The following is a 24299-nucleotide window of genomic DNA, read 5'->3' on the forward strand; positions in this document are numbered from 1 at the left end:
AAGGGACACATGTTCACTACAGACCCAGTTTAGAAATAAATGCAAACTCCACCTGACACTCGATTAGAGTCGCCACAGTTCCCTCATAGCCGTGGAGGGCAGGAGTTCACATTGCTGGGAACCAGTTTTCCTGGAGGGCAATGAAGATAGCAGGTCTAAAGCTTAACAGTTGCTATAGCTCAGCCAAGCGGTGGAAGAAACCGCTGCAATTCCACTGGAGGATGACATCGTGAGACTGGGAAGGCATGGAACATTCACTGAGGCAATTACGCCTCAGAGTCACCTGTTGCCACCGATTCATTGCCTGAGAAGTCTATATCCATTGTGTCTGAGGGTCTGGCGAGAACTAGGTCCTCAGCAGACGGCAAACTCTCCAGCCCATCCTCAGCCACAGAGCTTGTAGATAGCGATGGTCTGGCTGCCACCGCAATTTCCTTGGTCTTAGGGGTTTTCTTTTTGGATTTCTCTCGCTACTCCTTGGGTTTCCCTGGCTGGGAGGACTTCACTGACTCAGTCTCCGGGACTGAGGATGAGCATGAAGCCCTACAACAAGCTGCTTTTGGGCTCCTCAGCCACTCGTGGGTGTTGTCTTTCCCACTAGAAGAAACCTGGGAAGGGAGTGACCCAACGGACCCTTTCCTAGTGAGAGAAGCCGAAGAAGACTTACTTTTCTCTGTCTTAGAAGTGGAGACGGACGTCCATGATGGTTTGGGTAGGTGTTGCTCCCAAAGTAGGTGGTGCAGGAGCTACAGGGAGGGAAATGCCCCCCACCATCAAGGGGGCAGATGTAGTCTTCCAGCTGTGAGAGGTGACCTGGGTTGGCAGAGCTGATGATGCCAGAATGCCAAAATTGTTGTAGCGGCAGCATAAGACGATGTCATACGCACAGGATGCAGGCGTTCAAATTTTCTCTTACCCTCAGTGTAAGTCAGTCTGTCCAGAGTCTTGTACTCCATGATTTTCCTTTCTTTCTGGAGAATCCTGCAGTCAGGCGACCAAGGCGAATGGTGTTCTCTGCAGTTGACACAGATGGGAGGTGGGGCACATGGAGTATTGGGATGTGGTGGGCATCAGCAATCTTGGCATGTGATGCTGGAAGTACAGCGGGAAGACATATGGCCGAACTTCCAGCACTTAAAGCACTGCTTTGAGGGAGGGATATAGGGCTTTACATCACACTGGTAGACCATCACCTTGACCTTCCCGGGCAATGTATCACCCCAAAAGGCCAAGATGAAGGCACCAGTGGCAACCTGATTATCCTTAGGACCCCGGTGGACATGCCAGATGAAATGTACACCTCACCACTCTAAATTGGTGCACAGTTCATCGTCAGACTGCAAAAGATGGTGTCTGTGAAATATGATACCCTGGACCATATTTAAGCTCTTTTGGGGCATGACGGTTACAGAAACTATCCCCAGCTTGTCACAAATGAGAAACTCCTATGACTGGGCAGAGGATGCTGTTTTGATCAAGACTGACCCAGATCTCATTTTAGACAAGCCCTCCACCTGCCCGAACTTGTCCTCTAAATGCTCAACAAAAAACTGAGGCTGAGGCTTCATCATCATGAAAGATTCCCCATCAGCTCTCTAACATACTAGGTACCGCAGTGAATAAGATACGCTGCCATCCTTAGCCTGACATTCCTCCCATTGTGTGGCCAGCAAGGGGAATGATTTGGGGTCATACTTCTGTGCATTGAGTTGAGCTCATGATCACTTAGAGACTGCTGGTGTTTCACCACCAGCGAGAGATGATTGACTATGCTTCATCGCATGTCATCCGCCCTGATGCCACCCACTCCGATCAGGGCCCCTCCCCATGGGTGCCACCCAGTAGCAGCAAAGGCCACCTAGCAGGATGGCCATTGCGGGGAGTCCTGATGCCCCAGGAGGATGGGCATCTTTCCATTGGCATATGTGGGGAGTTAACGCCGCAGGCATCAGCAGAGTGATCCCTGTGTAGTCAGGGGGCTACAACCAACAGGGTGCATGGTCGCCCCACCGCAATGGACTGGCTACTGTGCTGGATATCAGGTGCAAAGAAGTCCATGGTCATCATTGACACAGAAATTGACACTGCATAGTGCATGATGGAAAATGCACCCAGGAAGGTGTCCTCGCCCAAGAGATGGAGAATGGGCAGGACTGCAATGCGACGATGAGAAAGTGGGCTAAATATCTCAATGCACTATGGACACGATGCACCTTGTAAGGTGCTCTTCCCCAATTGGCTCGCCCTTTCAGGAAAATTTTGAAGAATGGAGGTCAAACTCTACAGGGGACCATCACATAAAGGCCGAAACATATGAAACTCCTTTTAGTTGCCTCGTACGAGAGGCAGGAATACTTCGGGGCTATTCTAACCCCCGGACCCATAGGGGGGTGAGCAGGTGGACTGGGGTATGGTGATGGTAGCATGGGGTGAGGTGGTTGAAGGAGAGGAAGGTGAGAGGTTGGGGAGAGAGGTTGTGGAGCAGCCCACAGCTCGGAGGGAAGCGGCCTATTTGCCAGCTAGGAATGTGTGAGGGAGGGGTGGCAGGTGCACCACTACCCTTCAAGTCCTATCCTACCCTACCCTTGACAGCATCCACACCCTGTCTAGCTGACCATTTCAGTTTGCCACTTCCTGCAAAACTTCCTCCCATCACTCCTCAAAATCCAGGATCCAAGCAAATCCAAAACACTGTTGTTAGCCTTTCCACACCAATCCAACAAAAGTTTTAATCATGTTCAAAGAACTCACCTTCAGCTCCCTTCAGGTTTAACCTCATTGGACTTGTCAAAGACCTACTCTCCTTCTCCCAGTCCCCATGGTGGAAATATTTCTTTGCCACAAACGCTCCAACCAAAGCCAATCTAATTCCAATATCGAACCTAGCCTTTCCCAGTTCATACCACCGTTCAACTGTGATCCTTCACCCTTCCCACCTAATCACCCTCTGTTCACCTTCTAGGAATTCCTTATCTCCAACTCTGCCTCACCATTCTTCCCTCAATCTCTTCCTAAGGATACTAACCTTCAAGCTGAGGAAAGGACAGCCATATACAATCTTGAAACATATTCTGACCTAATCATCTCCCTGCAGGCAAACCTCCACCACTGTCATGATGAATTGCAGTGACTGCCTGACAGAGGGGTCCCACAAACTGTTTGACTCTTCCCTCTACAAGTTTTGCCATTGTCATCCCATCCCTACTGAAATCCTTTCCCCCGAGACCATTTCCCTCCTCATCCTACTGACACCCCACAAGCACACCTTCTACACCTCCTAAATCCATAAACCCAACAGTCCTGAATGCCCCATTTCTAGCTGTCATTGTGCTCCTACTGAAAGAAGTTCTGCCTTTGTTGACAACACATCCAACAAATTGCCTGAAACTTGGTCTCTCACATCAAAGATACTAACCACTGCATTGTTCGACTATCCACCATCCCCGTTCCTTTATCTCCTGGATCCTTATTCATCACTACTGATGCCTTGTTCTTTTATGCCAACAACTTTCAAATCCACAACATCATTCCTCAAATGCCTAACCAAACATAGCCAGACCACAACTACTTCTCCTTCAAGGGGAAGTTACACAGCACAACACAATCAAAGGATCTTTTGTTAAAACCCATAACTGTTTCCCATTGTGATGTAAAAACTTTAAATTTGGCTCCAAGATGCCTACAACCTTCCTCTACAATTATGCAAAAGTGTGGTGTGCTGTGACATCATAGGCGTGCACAGTGATGCTTCATACAGCAAGGTGTTGACACATGGGAAAATTTTTTTACCACATTTCCACCTAACACAACAGTGGACATGTCACATGATGGGCAGGTCAACACATGCCTTCTTACTTACATTTCACCTCTTCATTTGACCTCTCTGTTATGGATATTAAAAACTTGACACCCAGCATTGAAATCATATGGTTTTCTTATGGGTGGCTGAGAAAACCATTTCGGACACCCTGCAACTCAGAATCAATATGAAAAGCTCTCAGGTAGTGGCACAAAGGCCATAAGTGAAACCACCCCTTTGCCTGAGACATTGATTTGCATACATTTTGTGGTCAAAAATGACAGTTCACAATGCAGTGAGCAAAGGATGACATTCTTGACAATCCTTGACACTGCTGACACCCCAAGGACCCTTCAAACCTTCTCTAAGGATGTCATGGGCCAGCAGTCTGACTGAACATGATCACATCGATTTAGAGGGCAGTGCAATCACAATTTTTGCTTTGGTGTACAGTCTGTAATGACTGGGGAACATTCAAAACCATTCAACGAAATCTGATCACAATCTGAAGCAGCAAAGAGCGCTTATGCTTTCTCAGCCCTTCTGTTTCATGCCCACCTGTGGTGTGATCATGGAAGGCTATGACATTGACACTTGTATGAATAAAACAGCAAAGTGTCTCATTAAGACCACTCAGTTAGGAAACACTGTCAATGATACCTGCCCAGTTCTGTTGAGCACTTTGAAAATGTACTAGCACAGAGAAAATCTGTGAAGAGAGTCCTAAGCACCTGCACGCAATCAACCCCTTGACACACCTCTGACCATGCATGCCACCACCTGGCATAGAGGTGGACTAGAATCATGTGCAGGTCGGATGAGTGCCGGAAGACCACTTTAGGGTTGGAAGAAAGGATCTTGGGTGGGAAGTCTCTCATGGTAAATAACCATAGCCCTGGCATTGGGTATGGTTCAATTTTCCAATCCATGGTGATATCAGGTGATGAAGGCAGCACTTCTTTGGAGACGATTCTTTGGGATGATGGAAGGATTAGAGATGTGTGGGGATATGGCATGGGAAATCTATTTGCAGACTAGGTTTGAGGGGTAGTGCCTGACTGTGATGGTCCTCATGAGACACTTAGCATACTGACCAAGGGAGTTCTCATCACTGCAAATTGCAATCTATGGGTGGCATGGCTGTGTGGGAGGGATTTTATGGTGTGGAGGGGATGTCATGTTGAAATACAGGTGTTATTGGTAGTTAGTGGATTTAATATGAGCAGAGGTGTGATGGAGCGATCAGAGCGGGAAGGTCATCTTACAGGAAGGTGGCACATTGGGTTGAAAAGGACCAGGTGAATCAGGTGGTAGAGAAGGTGATGATTATGTGAAGGAATGAGGATAGAATTTATTGGCACTGACATCAGATCTTGAAGATATCACCAGTGAACCTTAAATAGGCAGGGAGTTTGAAGTTTCCTTTAAATGGCTTGTAGGAGAATGCAATGTGAGTGCACATGGCAGCATTGCAAGTTTGTTCATATACATTCCTTTCAAAGGAGAAATAGTTGTGTATGAGGATGTAGTTGGTAAGGTGTATGAAGAATGGGTTTGACAAGCCTGTAGGATGTTGGGTGCAGTAGTGTTCCATAGCAGCAATGTCATGGGTATGACGGATGTTGATGTATATGGATGATGGATAGGAATCTAGGAGGAATGAGATGGGGAAGGTGGATAGTTGGTGAATGAAGTGGTTAGTAACTTTGATGTGAGAGGCTGTGTTTTGGGTAATTTGTTGGAAGTGTTAGTCAACAAGTGTAGAAATACTTCAATTTCTTTTCCTGATTAGATTGAAGTAGCCCACATCAAATTCCTCTCCTGTGACAATGTTTTCATCTCAGGGTAGCACTTTCATCCTACATCCTCAATTATTTGATGGATTTATTCCAATCTCTGTCTTCCTTTACAGTTTTTAGCCTCTACAGCTCCCTCTAGTACCTCTGAAGTCAGTCGCTGATGGCTTAACAGCTGTTCTATCATCCTGTCCCTTCTACTTGTCAGTGTTTTCCATATATTCCTCCCCTTGCCAGTTCTGAAAAAGAACCTCCTCATTCCTTACCTTATCAGTCCACCTAATTTTCAACATTCTTCTGTAGCCCCACATCTCAAATGCTTCAATTCTCTCCAGTTCTGGGTTTCCCACGGTCCACGTTTTCACTACTGCGTAGTGCTATGTTCTAAACATACATTCCCAGAAATTTCTTTCTCAAATTAAGGCTTGTGTTTAGTACTAATAGACTTCTCTTGGCCTGGAATGCCCTTTTTGCTAGTGCTTGTCTGTTTTTTATGTCCTCCTTGTTCTGTCCATCATGTGTTATTTTGCTGTCAAGATAGCAGAGTTCCTTGACTTCATCAATTTTGTTGTCCCCAATTCTGATGTTAAATTTATTGCTGTTCTCATTTCCACTATTTCTCATTACTTTCATCTTTCTTCCATTCTGTATTCTTTAGAAAAGACTGTAACTCGTCTTCACCTTCACTGAAAATAGCATTCATCTTATAATTGACATTGTGATGGCCCTCAGCCACACATCGGTCCTAGCAGTCCCACATGATCGTAGATCGCTTCAACTGTCTGCTAAGGCAGCAAGTTTTTTCTTCACGTGCAAACTTCTGCCACAAACTGTCAATTCTGCCATATGACTGGATACTATGGCTGCCAGATACCAGTTCAAAGAAGGTAGCTCGGGTTCTGGAGAGGCTTCTGCCAGCCTAGATTCACCCAGTCCGGCTCTTCTCCTCTTGGTGTCAGCATTGGTTTGGTTCCGCACCTGCATCCCAATGGACATGCCAAATGGTGACATGCCTGATGTCAACATGTTCACTGCTGAGTTTAAAGATCCTCACATGCTGTGCCATCTACACACTCACTATAGAGCCTGGTGAGTAACTGATAGTTTGCACGGAAAACATTTTGAGTGGCATGCATGTTCTTCCATTATCAATTGCAACATCAGAACTGTATCTCTGGTGCCTTTATCTTTCCTAAAGTCAAACTGATCATCATCTAACAGGTCCTCAATTTTCTTTTCCATTCTTCTATACGTTATTCTTGTCAGCAACTTGGGTGCATGTTCTGTTAAGCTGATAGTACAATAATTCTCACACTTGTTGTTTCTTGCTGTCTTCGGACTTGAGTGGATGATATTTCTCCAAAAGTATGATAGTATATTGCCATTCTCATACATTCTATAGACCAATGCAAATAGTTGTTTTGTTGATTTTCCCCCAATGATTTAAGAAATTCTGTTGGAAAGTTATCTATCCCTTTTGTTTTATTTCATCTTAAGTCCTCCAAAGCTCTTTTAAATTCTACCTCGATACTGGATCCCCTATCTCTTCCCTATCAACCCCTGTTTCTTCTTTTGTCACACCATCAGACAAGTCCTTCTCCTCATAGAGGGCCTCAATGTACACTTTCCACCTATCTGCTCTCTACACTATATTTAACGGTGGAATTCTCATTGCACTCTTTATGTCAGCACTCCTGCTTTTAATTTCATGGAAGACTGTTTTGATCTTTCTATATGCTGAACCAGTACTTCCAACAATCATTTCTTTTTCTATTTCTTCACATTTTTCATGCAACCATTTTGCCTTAGCCTCCCTGAACTTTCTATTTATTTATTTCCTAAGTGCCTTGTATCTCTGTATTTCTGAATTTGCCTACACATTTTTTTTGCTTCCTTCTTTCATCAATCAGCTGAAATATTTCTGTTACTGATGGTTTATTTGCAGTTATTTTCCTTGTACCTATGTTTTTCTTTTCAGCTTGTGAGACTGCTCTTTCTAATGATGTTCATTCCTCTTCAACTGAACTGCCCATTAAGATAGTCATTATTGCAATATCTATAGCCTCAGAGAACTTCAAGTGTATCTCCTCATTCCTTTGTATTTCTGTATCCCACTTCTTTGCACATGATTTCTTCCTGACTAGTCTCTTAAGCTTCAAACTACAGCTCATCATTACAATATTGTGATCTGAGTCTATATTCGCTCCTGTGTACATCTTACAATCCAGTATCTTATTCTGGAATCTCTGCCCATCCATGATGTAACTCAATTGAAATCTTCCTGTATCCCCTGGCTACCTTCTTTAAGTACACTAGTATTTGCTATTACTGGCTGAAATTTATTGCAAAACTCAATTAGTCTTTCTCCTCTCTCATTCCTTTTCCTGTAGCCCTTTTTTCTACCCCTTCCCCTACAACTGCATACCAATCCTCCATGGCTATTAGGTTTCCATCTCCCTTTATGTACTGAATTATCCATTCAGTATCTTCATGTACTTACTCTGTCTCTTCATCTTCTGCTTGTGACATTGGCACATATTCCTGAACTCTTGTTGCCATTGTTGGTTTGCTGTCGATTATGATAACAACTCTCGGGAAAAGGATGTTGAGGCCAAGCTGGAGGTTAGGAATTACTGGAAGGTGATCAGGAAGTAGTCAGATGAGAGAAGGTGTGATCATGGTTAGGCAGTGGTATGGTCTGTGAGAGGCAAGATTTACTGTTGCTTTGGTTTGGCTTTCATTGGAGGGATTGGTGGTAAAGAAGAGTTTCGAAGGAAGGGATTGTCAGAAGGAGAATAGATCTTTGACAAGTCAAACGTGGTTTAACTTTGATATGGGACTAAAGGTGAGGTTTTTGAATACGACTGAAATTTCTGTGCCAATGAAAGGTTAACAACCATATTTTGGGTTTGTTTGGGTTCTAGATTTTGTGGAATGTTGGGAGGGAGTTTTGGAGGATGTGGCAAACTGTAAAGATCAGCTAGGCAGGATGTAGGTGCCATGAGCAGTGAAGAGTCTGTTCACTGTGGTAGAACAGATGTTGAAGCGAATGTGCCTGCAACCCTCCTCCCACATTCATAGCCAGTAAACTGGCTGCCTCCCTCTGAGCTGCTAGCTGCCTACGCCACCCCACTCCACTTGTTGAGTTGCTATCCTAGCATTGTGTCCAGCTGGCACCATTTAGGGGCATAGGTGTACAGATACATGCACTCTACTGTGTGTGTGTGTGTGTGTGTGTGTGTGTGTGTGTGTGTGTGTGTGTGTGTGTGCATGCACACATGTGTGCGTGTGCCTTCTTGCTCAAGAAAGGATTCATTCCAAAAGCTTCAAGTTTTTTCTTTTTTGTGTATGCCTGTTGACAACTCACTGCTTCTGCTTTCTGGTGGGTAGTCTCCATTGCTCAAAAAGTATTTATTTTCTGATTTTATGGACATCACATTTATTCTGCCACTAGCTGCATTCCCTTTTGCTTCATCAGGTGGAGGTGTGTGTATTTCATTTCTGATGACCCGTGCATCTTTAATACTTTGTAATTACAAAACAAAACACCATTTTATTCCAAAAACAGTGTACTGTTGCAAATAAGAATTAATTACTATCAAAACTGAGATGTTGCACATGGAATTTCCTATCTTTGCAATATGTATCACTTTCTCAAACCTCTCTTGTCCCCTTCCCCTTATATCTTGCAATTAAATCCCCACAAAGGAGCCACTAACTCCAGAGAGTCATTTTCACTCTGTTGTTGATTCTACACCAGTTACCTAATTTTTGTACTGGTAGAAAATTCTTTTCTTATTTTTTATTACTGTTCCTTCACTGTACAGTTTATTGAGTTACAGACTTCGCAGAATCTGAACAGAAGGTCAACAGAATCTAAAATACTGTTGCTGTTAATTTTCATTGCAGCTTCCACTCTCATAAGGCCTCATTAAGGTTTGCATCATTTTATGTTCTACTTAGCTTCCAGTTTAATTCCCGAATAGTGCTTTTTGCTCCAGTGGCAACTTCAGTTTCATTGATTGTATGGATCTCTGGTCTCAAAAGGTTACTGATATCTGCAGCTACCTGATATTTAGAAGCGTAATTTATGTTTGTTTGGTTGTGGATGTCATCTCTTGTAACCCATAAATGGTAGAAGCTGTACAGTTGTGAAATATGTAAGACAACAAGAATTCTTTCATTTTCTTACAGGTTGTTGCTTTTCAGCTATGGTATATGAATGTTAGTGGAAGTGATACTGTCCTCATACCATTTTCCCTGGATTGCTACACTAATTGAACACCAGAAGCATGTCACAGTGTCCATGTGTAAAGTAGTGTGTGGGTACAGAGTATAAAGCTTTGGTTTTCTCTTTAATGTTGTCAGTTTTTTTCTGGCATGGTCATGGATGATTGAGAAGTCACATTCACCTATCTGAGAATTTCAATATTTCTGGTATGATGTAAGACATCTCATGATGCGGACAGTATGAAATAGAATAGAATAAAGTGCCTAGACCGCACTGGCAAAGGCAATCACTGTGGGCTTAACATATGCATTGATCTTAGCTGGGTGCCGCATTTCAAATAACTTTTACCTGTCACATCTTTTGATTGATATTGTAATGTAGTAATCATGAGTTAGCAAGAAGCTTCACACACACTGCAAGTGGAATCAGCAACCAGTAACAAATAATCTGTATAAAAAGAAACATGCATCTGTCGGAAAATATATCAGTACTTAAGGCTTTCATTTGTTGCTGTAAATAAGATAATACTTTATCGTTTGCTTCCTTCTCTATTTGCATATGGCTGTTACCTGTTCTAAAAATGCTGGAAAGACAATGTTGATTTTGATCTGATGATGGCATATGCCACCTGGAGGATAGTAGATGTACTGATAATGGTTTTGTCATTGTCCGCCAACAGATAGCGTAGTGGCATAGCTCCCAGAGTGCCATATGTGTCTACTCTTTAATAGACAATGCTCAAAGCCAGAAGGCTTAGCATGGTGCAGCCAACTGAGCAAGTTTAAAAGGGGTTAAATCGCCTTTCACTTGGTGGGACGGTCATTTCAGAGAACTGCCACACAAGTTGGATGTGTTGCTTCAGTTGTGCAATTATCTTGGTATCAGTGGTCACATGAACATTCTCACACCTGTAGATGAGGTTCTGGAGTCCACAAAGTGCAGACACCTATCAGGATTGTCATATTATAAGGGTACAATGGTAAATTCGACAGCTAAAACACCACAGATAACAGGGTTTGTGAGGCCAGGTGTGTCAACATGAACTGTTGCAAAAGAGTTACTAGCAGTGGGACTAGGGGCACACAGACCTTTAGCCCATCTTCCACTCACACCTTTAGCCCATCTTCCACTCACACCACAGCGTCTACATGCATGGTTCAACTGGTGATGTCAGAGGATCACTTGGAAGATGGAATGGCATGCCATGGTCTTCAGCAATGAAAGTAGATTCTGCCTGCGTGTAAGGTATGGTCGTTTTAGTGTACGGCATAGAATGCTGTCTCTCAGATTGCATTTGTCCAAGACATGATGATCCCACTCCAGCCTCATGATCTGAGGTGTGATAAGCTACAACTGTCATTATCTTTTGGTGTTTCTGGAGGGGATGATACCCAGTGCTAAGTATGCACAGAATGCTGTTAGACACATTATTTTGTGTTCTTGCAAACAAAATGTGATCTGTTGTTCCCACAGGACAATACTTGCCCACACACTGCCTGTGAAACTCAATATGCTCTGCAAGACATGCAGCAACTTCTTTGGCCAGTACAATCTCCAGATTTGTCTCCAGTTGAGTACATGGGGGATATAATGAGATGAGAAGTGACTTGCTTTACTGATCAACCAACAATTTTTACAGAACTACATGAACAGGTCAAGCAGGCATGGGATAACATATCCCAGGACAGTATTTGCTAGCTGCACCATTGACTGAATGCTAGAGCAGCACCTGCAATGCCACCTGTGGAGGCTACACCACTTACTCGGTATAGGTATTTCAGCATGGGTTAATACCTGGTACCTCAGAACCACTTGTGTTATTGAGTACTCCATATGCATTGTTGCAACAATAAATCTTCAGTGTACTGAAAACGTCTAAAAGGGTGTATTATTTTTTCTGGCAGTGTTCATGCAGTGTGATTTAAAATTCTAGTTACGTGCTTTTATGGGTTATAGGGGAGTCTCAATAGATGAAGCTCTGATAAGGAACCCATGAGTGGAAATGTATAGTTTGGATGTAAAATCAGTTTTTAGATCAGATTACTCTCAAACCTCCCAGAGCACAGTATGTACTCGAGATGAGAAGAGGGTTCCATCATCAATTGTTTTTGTATTATGACACTGCATAACATCATCACCTGACTACAACAATGACTGTGAGAAACTGATATGTTCAAAACCAGAAGGATTGGGTGTGGTGTTCCAAGGATGCACTGCTGTCTCGACTTTGAAGAGGACATCCTCTGTAATACAGAAGAGAAACAGAGGGCAAGTATGTGATACATTTCCCACACAATGTGCTCCTTACAGCACACAGGTCAGAGCTAATTGTTTCTGCTGTGTGTATACCGTGAATCGGGAGACGTAAAAGTGATCAGGTTCTACATCCAAATGATACATTTTTGGACAAGCGTTTCTTATCAGAACTTCATCTGTTAAGTCCCCTCCACAACCCCTAAGAAACCTGTAATAGTGATCATGAATCATCCTGTATAAAGCAGAGTTATGTGTGTATGCTAGGGATCACCTCCCAGACTGTTGGATCAATTTCAACCAAATTATCATAGAAACAGTAGGCCTCATGAGTATCATCTAGCTCCAATAGGAATGGAAATACAGGCAAAAACATGTTACTTCCAGCCTCTGGCATATAGGCTGCATTGCACAACAGTTATGTTGTGTGGAAATAATATCGGCCTGCAAAATCATCCTGTTTTGCAGAGCAGCTTACACATCACAGACAAGAAATGGTTTTCCAGGCCCTGACATGTAGGCTGCCTGCATGACAGGTGGATGTATTGTGCTGTAGTAGTATAGGCGTGCTTTATTGACATGGTGGCCTGTACATCAGAAGAATTAAATGATTTTCAAGGCCCTGATGTGTAGCCTGCCCTGCGTGACAGGTGTGTTGTTGGAATAGTATTGGCCTGCTCCATTGTTTATTGAATTGAATTGTAGGGACTACACATGCCAATGAGCATGGATAGGGACAGTTTGAGTTGGACAGAGGATGGGATGGACAGAGCAAGGGGGAGAAGGAAATGAAGAGAAAGACGGGGGAGGCGCACGAAGCAGGTGGAAGTTGTGGAGGGGTAGTGTGTAGGAAGAGAAGGAAAAGGGAGAGGTGGAGAAAGTAAGAGAGAGGGGTGGAGAATATGGTCAGAGGGAAGGGGATGAAGATATGGTCAGATATAGGTGGTAGGAGAAATGAAAAGAAAGAGGGAGGAAGAGATGATGAGGAAAAAAGAGTGGGGAGGAATAGATAGACAGAGGTGGGACAATAAGGTGGACAGACAGGAGGAGGAAGAGGTGGCCACAGAGAAGATGCATGTGTTGAATTCATACATGGCCGCAACTGTGGAGACAAGGCTAGAACCACAATAAAGTACCAGTGTTTTGATAGTAAATTAACTTAATAATTATTAATACTTTTGTTACTTATTGCTTGGTGTTGTCTGTGTGTACTCAATACCTGGGAATTTCACTTCCAGCCCTGTGTATTTTGAATCTTGATATCTAAAAAGAAGGGAAACATACTTACAGGATTATGAGTGACAGCATTTGTAAGCATAGACACCACACCATACCAGGGTATGTCACATTTCCTGTAGTCACCCCAATAACCAGCAGCAGATGCTGCATCCGGTGCTTGACCCTGATCAATGCGGCAGCATGCCGGTGCTCCACATGTTGCGATGCTACCAGGTGAGTACTTTGGATCGTGATGAGTATCTGTTATATGGAGTACTGTGAGAAGGTCAACCTCCTGCAAATAGCATATTATTGGGATTGGAAAGTTGCTCTACAGTAAATTAAGCAACGTTTGTAAAGTTAAAAGACCATACCACTATATTGAGAAATTAAGAAGGACACAGCTGACAAACACGTTCTTTTAAAAGTAAAACCTTATTCTAAGTGTAGGGTGGTATAAAATATGTGTACAAGAATAGATCACTACTTGCCAACTGGAAGAGACACTGTGGCATTGGGTAGGTATAAAAAAGATGGAGAATTATATAGATTTTCAATAAAATGCTTCATCAGCTCTCTCTCTCTCTATCTATCACACACACACACACACACACACACACACACACACACACAGAGAGAGAGAGAGAGAGAGAGAGAGAGAGAGAGAGAGAGAGGTGGAGATGGGGTGGAACACAAGGTGTGTCTTTGGTAGCCCCAACAAAGTATTTTGAAAGCTAAGCAGTCTTCTTCTATGTGCGTGTCTGCTTCTTAGCTCCTCCCCTATTTGGTGTATAGTGATCTGCCCTCATACATATTGCATTCTAATCTGATTGATTACCCAACTGTGATGTTTTGTTAAATATCTAAGTCTCTATTCTATTTTGTGTTCATCCCCTCAGCCGAGTGGTCATCACGTGTGACTACCATGCAGTGGGATTGCATTTGTTTCCCAGTCAGGTCAGAGATTTTCTCCACTCGGAAACTGGGTGTTGTATTTTCATCATCATTTCATCATCACTTCATCATAATTGACAAACAAGTCACCCAGTCTGTCATCAACTAAAAAGACTTGCAACTCTGTGGCCGAACATCACCAGGTGGCGACTCCCGGTCATCAATGCTATATAATCGCTTCATTTATGCTATTCTGCCAAAAAATGACATTGTGATACCATCTCTGTGTAAAGACAGTGGTTAATTCTCACAAAAAGTTAAAATACCAACCAGCCAATGCTGATAACACTACTTATTAAAAATAAATATCAGTGTTACTGGTTTCTAAGCAAAAGGTTCACCACCATTAGTGGGTTGTTCATGTTTATTATTACACCCATCTAAACATACTTGAAAATGGTGATTAAGTTGAAACAGACTGTTGTAAATAAAGATTACTTATTATAAGCAGCTATTTGGTATATGTACTCTAACAATCATGTCATTATCAGACATATATTATGCTACTGGCCCTACAGAAGAAAAATTATATGTACTAAAATAGGCCACTAATCTCAAATATAAACGGTATTCAATAAGTAATGCAACACATCTTTTTTCAGACAATTTTGGTTGAAAAAATGCAGAATCTATTGTGAGACATTGTGGAATATTCCCACTTTCAGTTTCATGAAATTCAATAGGTGGCAGCGCTATATGCAGCCTTCAAAATGGCGTTCGTAGCAGAAGTGCATTCCATGCAAAGAGCTATCATTGAGTCTCTATTGGCAGTAAACCAAAGCATTGCAGATATTTGATGGTACTTTCAGACTATTTATGGAGACCTGGCAGTGAACAAAAGCACGGTAAGCCGTTGGGCAAGGCATCTGTTGTCACCCGTCCTGTTCGATTTCCTACATGCAGGCTGGTTGAACATAGCTGTGACTCCTGCAATGTTGGAACATGCAGACACTCATTAAGGGTGATCAACAGATTACAATTAAACACCTCACTGCTCAACTGGATGTCTTTCTTGGTAGAGGTGACATACTTATCCACCATTTAGGGTACCCAAGACGTATGCCCACTGGGTTCCTTGCCACCTAACAGAAGACCATAAAGAGCAACAAAGGACCATCTGTGAAGAATTGCTTACACATTACAAGGCTGATTGTGACAATTTTTTGCTGATCATGGTTCATCATTTCGAACCACAAACAAAACAGCAATTGATGGAGTGGTGCCACACCACCTCTCCTCTGAAGAAAAAGTTCAAAGCCATACCCTAAACCTATAAAGTCATGGTGATAATCTTTTGGGGCTCTGAAGTGGTTATTCTCTTTGATATCTTCCCTCATGGCGCAACGATCTACTCTGGAGTGTACTGTTCTACCATCAGGAGACTGAAGAAACGACTTAAGCCAATTCATCACCACAAAAATGTAGATAAACTTCTTTTTCTCCTTGACAACTTCAGACCTCAAACAAGTCTGCACACCTGAGAGGAGGTCACAAAACTTCATTGGACTGTTCTTCCTGAACCACCCTAGAGCTGGGATATCACACCTTTCGACTTCCATCTATTTGGCCCAATGAAGAATGCACTCTGTGGGAAGCGGTGCTTGGATGATGGAGAGGTTATTGATGGAGCATAACATTGGCTCTGATGCTGGCACTGGCTCTGATGCCATGCGGGCATACAGACCCTCTCAGTAAGGTGGCATAAGGCCATCACACTAGACAGAGTTTATGTTGAAAAATAGGGTTTTGTAGCCAAAGAGTAGGTAATAATATGGTGTATTGGAATCCTGAATAAAGCCAACCTGCATTCAGAAAAAAATGTGTTGCATTACTTATTGAATTCCCCTCGGACATTGCTGTTTCAAAAACTTTTGAAAATAATGATGGTAAAGAAACTCGCCTGTAATTCTTAAAAATATAAATTTGTAAAGTGGTTTCACTAATGAGTATGTCAGCCTGTCAGGAAACTGACTACACATGGAAGACACATTACACAGGTGACTGAGTACAGAACTAACATATGGGGCACTGATCTTCATAATCCTAAATGAAATTTCATCATACTCATTGGAAACTTTACTCTTTAATGATATAATAACTGATTCAGCTTCACCTTTGCAAGTTTCTTGCAGCTGCATGTGATGTAGTTAGTTGTCTTAGAACACCAGTTTTCAAGAATTCTGTATTTTTATGTGTAACTCCAAAGTTTTGAAAAGTTCTGAACATCATTTATTATTCTGTAAAATATGAACCTCTTCAGAATTAGGTAACATTGGTACAAAAAGATCCAGGATTTTTTATGTCACCACCAAACTAAGACTCTTTTGTCACAACCATAAAAAGATACATTTTTCAATGGAACGATAAAAAATACATGTTTCAATTGAATTATAAAAAGAAACAGCCATCTGATAGTGAACTTGTCAATTTGAAATCTACAACAGCACTATTCATTTCCAATAAATAACATTATTAACAGTGGCTGTTTGATGCTTTTACTTTTTGTAAGTTTCAACTTGTTGTAAATCTAGTGACAAAGTTTTGGACTGTTATGCATGAAGTACTTAGCACTCAACAGGCACATGAATAAAACTGAAACTCTTGCTAAGCTTTAACTAACTTACAAAAACACACTACATTTTCCTGGAAGGCTACATTGTCTTGGCACCAGGTTGTGGCATCAGGACAATGTATCTAGCCCCAACCAATGTAGTCCTACGTATATTCTTGTTAGTCCCAAGGAATGATATTGTCTGAAAGCTTGGAAACAGTTTTGTCCAGTATTAGAGTTTCCTCCATCTGTAATGACTTTGATGTCAGAGGGACATTAAATTCTGATCATGTAAACTCACAGATCACTTTACTGAATAAGGTGCTCTAACATACCATGAAATTATCCATTTCACTTGCGATTATCTCATGAAATCTGGCAAAGTAATAGATAACAAGTACATAAACAATTACTGTACCAGAGTACAATCGTATAAACACAAAATATTTTCCAAAACAGCGTCCTATGAGAAAAGTCTAATCAGCTTTGATGTCACATTGTTCAATAACAATCAGAAGAAATGAAAGTTGTTCCTAAACCAATAATTAAGACCCAGCTAAGGGTGTTCTCAACAATGCACTGCATATGTTCTGTAGAATTGTTTCTAAACATCTAACAGTAATTTTTCTTTAAGCATATGCACTGTGTGCCATTAACATAAAAAATAACAAAATAGTGCTTATTGTGTACATACAGCATAGCAGGAAAGACAAAAAATTAAATTTGTAGGTGATTTTAGGAGATATACAGGGCGAAAAATTTAGTACCCATGAGGGCTGCCATCTGTGGCAACAATAAGGACTCCAACCCAGTTGCATATCAAGTCAAACCTAGCTTGTATTATAGATGAAAGCACATCATTCCATGTTGCTTCAGTTCTACATAAGATTTCATCAATTGTAGTGGCTGATGAGTCTGCTGCTAGTCTCTTGCCATCCCACGACCACATATTTTCAGTGGGTGAGAGATGTGAACATATGGGCCAGGGCAACTATAGAACACTGTTTGAACTATAGTACACTGTCTGTATTGAAGTATATCAGGATAGGAGGGACAATGTTTGGTCTTGCCTTATATTGTTGAAAAATACTGTCATGGAGACCTCAAAGACAGGGCAAAGCCACTGGCCTTAACAAGTCAAAAATGGATAGCCTGCTGCAAAATTACCATCTGTATGAACCAGAGGTCATCATGTTGTGTATCGCATGCCACCCTACAACCATTATGTCAGGTTCTAAGCCTGTATGACAGTGACAAATTGAATCTGGCAATTTTTTCTCTCTTTGTAGCCTCAAAATGTCGATATGTCCCTCACGGAGCTGTATGCAGAATGAGGACTCTTCATAAGAGTCCTCTTCAGAAGAGATATGGTACCTTCATTTATTCCACTGCCAGCATGTATCAGTCTGCTGCCATATCAAGAGAAGCCACAGCAGTGTTAACTGAGCTAACAGTCCATGGAGTCATCACATGGGCTGTGTGGATACTTGTCTTGCTGCAAAAAAGTCCGCTTTTTGACTCAAGCATGTCGCATGGTTGTACGATCCATCATGCACAGGCAAGTGAGCACTATGTCTCTCCTTTCTGGCATTATTTGTGCATGATGGAGAGCTCTTGCATAGTGCTGAGTATGATCCTACTGAAGCCACTGATTCCAAATCTGGATGACAATCTTGGGAATATGATGGACAATATTATGGAATGATCAAGTACAGTCCCTATAGGCCAGTAGCCTACCACTGTCAAATTCTGACACATGCTAGTAGATGTTTCTCCTTTTTGCATGAGGCATAACAAGTTCCTCTTGCAAGCAGCCAACATTCACATGCAATGACAAACATCTGCACAACCTTTCCTTAGAATAGATACAAAAAGTAAATAGTGTTACTTGTAACTACTTCCTGTGATGTTGCTGAAATACTAATCATTTGTATGAGGTGCTGCCACAAAACCTCTAAGAGTTTCATTGTGCTGTTCAAAGCAGTAAGAGTACAATATTATGGTGCACATGTCTCAACATACATGTCTTAGCTACTGCTGCACAGACTACAATATTCCGTTGCCACATGTCTCAACATACACATCTTTGCTACTGCTGCACAAAGTTGTGTCATCATGCACATGCCATTGTGAGCTGTAGTGGCACATGTTAGAATATGTTTCAGTGCTTCTGCAAATTGTGATATGGTTAATGTGAAGGAGCAATGGATTTGCATCAAATTTTGTTTCAAGTTAAAGAGAACTGCAGCTGATACCCACTGTATGCTGACAGAGACATTTGGTGTGAGTGCACTGGGTCAAGCAAAAACATTTGAGTAGTTCAAGCACTTCAAAGAAGGCTGAGAATGTGTGGGAGATGACAAACATTTTGACCTACCATCGACATCACAACATTGGAAATGATTGTGAAAGAGCATGATGTGATTCATGAAGATTGAAGGCAGACAACTCATGATGTTAGTAACAGACTTGGGCTGTCATATGGTACATGTCAGTGAATTTTGGCCAATGAACTGAACATGAGATAAGGCAGATAACTCATGACGTTGGTAACAGACTTGGGCTGTCATATGGTACATGTCAGTGAATTTTGGCCAATGAACTGAACATGAGATAAGGCAGATAACTCATGACGTCGGTAACAGACTTGGGCTGTCATATGGTACATGTCAGTGAATTTTGGCCAATGAACTGAACATGAGATAAGGCAGATAACTCATGACATCGGTAACAGACTTGGGCTGTCATATGGTACATGTCAGTGAATTTTGGCCAATGAACTGAACATGAGATGACTTGCAGTGAAGTTTGTCCCTCACTGCCTCACCATCAACCAAAGAAACCTCAGGGGTCAAATGTGCACTGAGCTACAACAAAGAGTTTGTGTGTGTCCAAAATTCTTATCCACAGTCATAACAGGTGATTAATCTTGATTCTATGATTATGTCCCTGAAATGAAACAGCAATCGTCACAACGGAAACCACCATCTTCTCCAAGGCCAAAAAGACCTCGATAAGTTTTCAGCAACATGAAGTCTATGGTGATCATTTCTTTTGACATTCAGGGAATAGTGCTTAAGGAGTTTTTCCACATGGTCAGACTGTTAACAGGCAGTTTTATAGTGAGGTTTTGAGGTGACATAGGGAATATGTTTGGCACAGATGGCCCAAGTGTAAAAAAACAAAGAATGGTTGGTGCACCACGACAATGCACCTGTGCACACTTCACTCATTGTGAAGGAATGCATGACCAAAATCAACATGACATTGGTTCCCCACCCTCCCTAATCACCAAATCCAGACCTGTGCAACTACTACCTGTTCCCAAAAACTAAAATCATGTTGAAAGGGTGATGTTTTGGCTCAACTGAAGACATCCAGGTGGAATCGCATTATGTCCTGAAGACCATCTACATTGCAAACTTCCAGGAGTGCTTCCAAAAATGGGAACAATATTGGGATCATTGTGTACATGTCCAAGGTGACTACTTTGAAGGTAATGGAAGACATGAGGACATCAGTATAGTTTTCTGATTTTTGCAACAAAATTACTGGATATTTTGGGTAGCACCTCATATTATCCAAGAATGTAGTACAGTTCATGCCAGTTTGACATTTGCTGCATGCCATCTTCCTGGTGATGCAATTTTTATATCCAGCAGCTTAGTAATCAATTTATATATTTCTCTTTCTGCTAATACTGTATGCTATGTTATGTTTTACCTGTCCAAGTCCAATATTGTGGGTACAATATGGGCAGTATGATACTACTAGACTAACAAATATTCAACATGAGACAACACAGTTATACAGATTCAGTAGGAATTTTCCGCATCATGTTACACAAATAAAATGATAAAGTTATTGAGCTCTTCATGTTTGAGAGTGTATGTTATATTCTCACAGCAAACACATTTTAACAGTGTATAGCACCATGCTATATCCTTTTAAATTAGTGAGACTGCTGTTGAAATTCTGAAGACACCAATGATTCTATCTATTGACTTTTAGCTGAAAGTGCAGTCCCATAATAAAACTAAGTGTGTTGACTCTACATAAATCACATCCACATTCACAAATCAGCTAATTTTGTATTTACTTTAAGTGTGACATGATCAGTCTCTAAGTATTTTTTGTTTGTTTCTTCAATTAAAACTTTCGGGCTGAGAGGCCATGGTTGACATATGAAACTATTCCTTGATGTTTCATCTCTGACTACAGGAGGTATACTGCCATTTTATTTGTCAAGATGTGTCCCAAAAGCAGAGACAAAACAGCAGAGAATAGTTTTATATATTGAACATAGCCTCTTACCCTACAAATTTTAACTGAAATAAACACCAGTTGTAAGGTTTTTAAAATTATTTATTCATTTAATATTGCTGAATTTGGCAAGCCACGGAGAGTGACAATATGAATGCAGACTGTCTAAACCAGAATTATATAGACATTTAAGTTTTTATTTACAAGCCTAAAGCAAAACCATGATTTGATACCCATTGGTGTAATTAAGGTAAGGAGATAAATTATTTTATACATATCTGATAATGGTAACACAATTTTCATCACTGTGATTCTTTTTCAGCAATTTTAAACCTCAGACAACACCTATACTTCGTGCACACAAAGCACTGGCTTACTGACACTTATTATCCAGTTCTGACATTCTCTCTTTCATGATTACTCTATAGAAAAATGGCACAATCATAATAATTTAATTTATACATTTCTCTTACACTTTACTCCTATATTTATGGATGACATATGATGTAGATTGTTTGTCTGAACATTTTTATGGAAACTGTTTTTCAAGCTGTGGAGCAACAAGCAAAGTTATTACATCTGCTGTACACCCTAACCCTTTATCTGCTTTTGCAGGTCTGACCTAATTCAAATCTTTTTCCTGTATTAAGAAACTTGATTTTAATCAAGACATCTAATACATGGCGTATGATTTTTGAAACAAACAACTACAGAATCTTTTCAAAATTGCCATGGGGATCCAGAGTTGGCAAAATGAAAGCCCAAAGCCAAGAATCAGTTCTTTGTTTTGTATACTGTACACATATCACCACATTTCTTATGAGATAAGTTGCATATCAAGAAATCAAGATCTGAGTAATGATTTCAATAATCAGGCTATTTTTGTGTACAGGAGTATATTATGATAAAGGTCCTCACAACACAGCTGAGATTCCTCGAAAATTGAAATGAATAAATAAGAATGATCTAACTTTTTGGAACATCCACTATATATTACTCTCTCAGCAACATATATTAAGAATAGGATATCTTATTCTACAGTACATAGTACTGAAACATACCGATGGATCTGATGGTGGAACATACTGTGGTTTCTCACCCAGATCAATATCAACTGTCCATTCATATGGTGGATCATTCTCTGGACAATTCAAGTCCTGCAGAAGAACACTACATATCTGCTTTGCTGTGAGAGTTGGGGTGTTATCAATTATGTACACCATTATATCCTGTAGAATAAATTAAATAACATAAGTTGTCATAGCATGTAACAGAAGATGGTTTATCAATATAGATCATAGTACTAGTAACAAAAAGAGACCACTGGGAAACAAATCCAGAGAATAGTATAATGCTATTTTTATATTAAGAAGCATCTTCTGATGCAATTACTGGTTTTATTGCCCATAGTGATTTCTAAACTACATATATTTGTAACCAGTTACAAGCACTAAAGCCATAAATTGAGAAAAATTCAACTTGTTTCTACGATTGTATCTACTCTGTAATGCACTCTCGGATGCATAATGGAGGGGAGACTGTCATTGTACAAATACTGTCAAATGCTGTTCCCATGCTATTCATGGTCATGGTACACTAAATGATTACATATAAATGACAATATGGAAAGGATAGATTGCTACTCATCGTACAGAGGAGGCACTGAGTCTCAGACAGGCGCAATGAAACAAAGACTGCTCAAATATTAAAGCTTTTGGACAGATTCCTTCTCTGCAGCAGAAAACACACACGCATTCCTGCAAGCACAACTCATACACATGTTGCCACTGTGTCAGGGCACTAGAGTCTGACTGTTACAGCATCTGATGAAGCAGCAATCTGCTGGGATGGGTGATGGAGGTAAGGGGGAGGCATGAAGCATGGAGGGAGAGGGGATGACAGGGAGGGGGAGGGACAGCAGGGTGTGGGTGGGGGAAGACGCTAGTGCTACCTGGTGAAGCGTGCAGGAACTTTGTGGGGAAAGGACAGGACTGTTAGTCACAGCATTGGGAGGCTGTGCTAAGGAAGGGGGTGCAAGGGGGGAGGGGGAGGAGAGAAGTAGAGAAGAGGAAAGGACTTGTAAGTGTATTGGCAGGCTAGAAGATTTATGTAGTGCTGGAGGGGGAGCAGGGAAGGGAATAGAGAGGAGGGAGACAGGGACTAGCAGAGAGGGGGGTGAGTAGTAACAGAATGAAGGGTATGTTGTAGGGAGAGTTCCCACCTGCTGGTATTGCTAGGTATTGCTAGGAAGAATCCAGATGGCATAGACTGTGGAGCAGTCATTAAAATGAAGCACTACTTAATTCTGGGTGGCATGTTCAGGAATTAGGTGGTCCAGCCGTCTCTTGACCACAGCCTGGCATTGGCCACCCAAGCAGACATTCAGTTTGTTAGTTGTCACGCCCACACAGAAAGCAGCACAGTGGGTGCAGTTGAGTTGGTGGATCACCTGGCAGATTCCACTTGTGGCCCTGCCTTTGATCAGATAGGGGATGCCCGTGGGGGGATTAAGAGTAGGCAGTAGTAGGTGGATGTATGGGACAGGTCTTGCACTCTAAGTCTATTGAAGTGGTATGAGCCACGAGGAAAATTATAGGAAGAAGCGTTTGAGTAGGGGAAGACAAGGAATTGTATAGGGCCAGTGGGTGGCAGAATACCACAGTGGAAGGGGTGTGTAGGAGATTTCTCGTTTCAGGTCATGATGACAGGCTGTCAAAACTCTGTTGCTCCAGTCCTGTGTGATACTGAGCCACAAGAGGAGTGCTCCTTTGTGGCCGGGCAGAGGACAAGTGATAGGAGATTTGCTTGGAGAGGGACAGATGTCACTACAGATGCAATGAGCATGCATGGCTAGGTTGTATGGAAGGGATTTCTTAGTGTGACGTGGGCAATAGCTGTCAAAGTGAAAGTATTGTTGGTGGTTGGTAGGTTTGCTGTGAATGGAGGTACTGATGTATTCATCCTTGAGGAGGGGTTCAACATCAAGTAAGGTTCGGCATGGGATGGTATCACGTGGGTGTCCATTGCTGCAGCACAGACCTGTTTGTAGGTTATGTTTTTATAGAAGTTATTCGGGTGAGAATTTAATTGGTGAAGGTGACCAGGAAGTAGGTAGTAGTTCAGGTGTCAGTTGGGAATTGAGAATGGTAGTGTTTAATTGCAGCAAGGCTGTGAGCATTGGGGAATTCAGTGTTGAGGGAGATGGCATCATTATTACATATGTGCCCCTTACAT

The 24299-nt window shown here is 41.7% G+C and overlaps 1 protein-coding gene across 1 annotated transcript in view; it reads right to left on the bottom strand.

Annotated features, from left to right (window-relative positions):
* LOC126161621 (sphingomyelin phosphodiesterase-like) overlaps nt 1-24299 on the bottom strand; it is a 137586-nt gene that overhangs the window by 55501 nt on the left and 57786 nt on the right. Inside the window, exons 3-4 of the mRNA XM_049917582.1 lie at nt 22127-22294; nt 13368-13592 (exon numbers count right to left, since the gene is read on the bottom strand). Of these exons, the coding sequence (XP_049773539.1) occupies nt 13368-13592; nt 22127-22294 (393 nt within the window). The remainder of the gene's footprint in view (nt 1-13367; nt 13593-22126; nt 22295-24299) is intronic.

This window comes from Schistocerca cancellata, chromosome 2 (genome assembly GCF_023864275.1).
Source record: "Schistocerca cancellata isolate TAMUIC-IGC-003103 chromosome 2, iqSchCanc2.1, whole genome shotgun sequence".
NCBI lineage: Eukaryota > Metazoa > Arthropoda > Insecta > Orthoptera > Acrididae > Schistocerca > Schistocerca cancellata.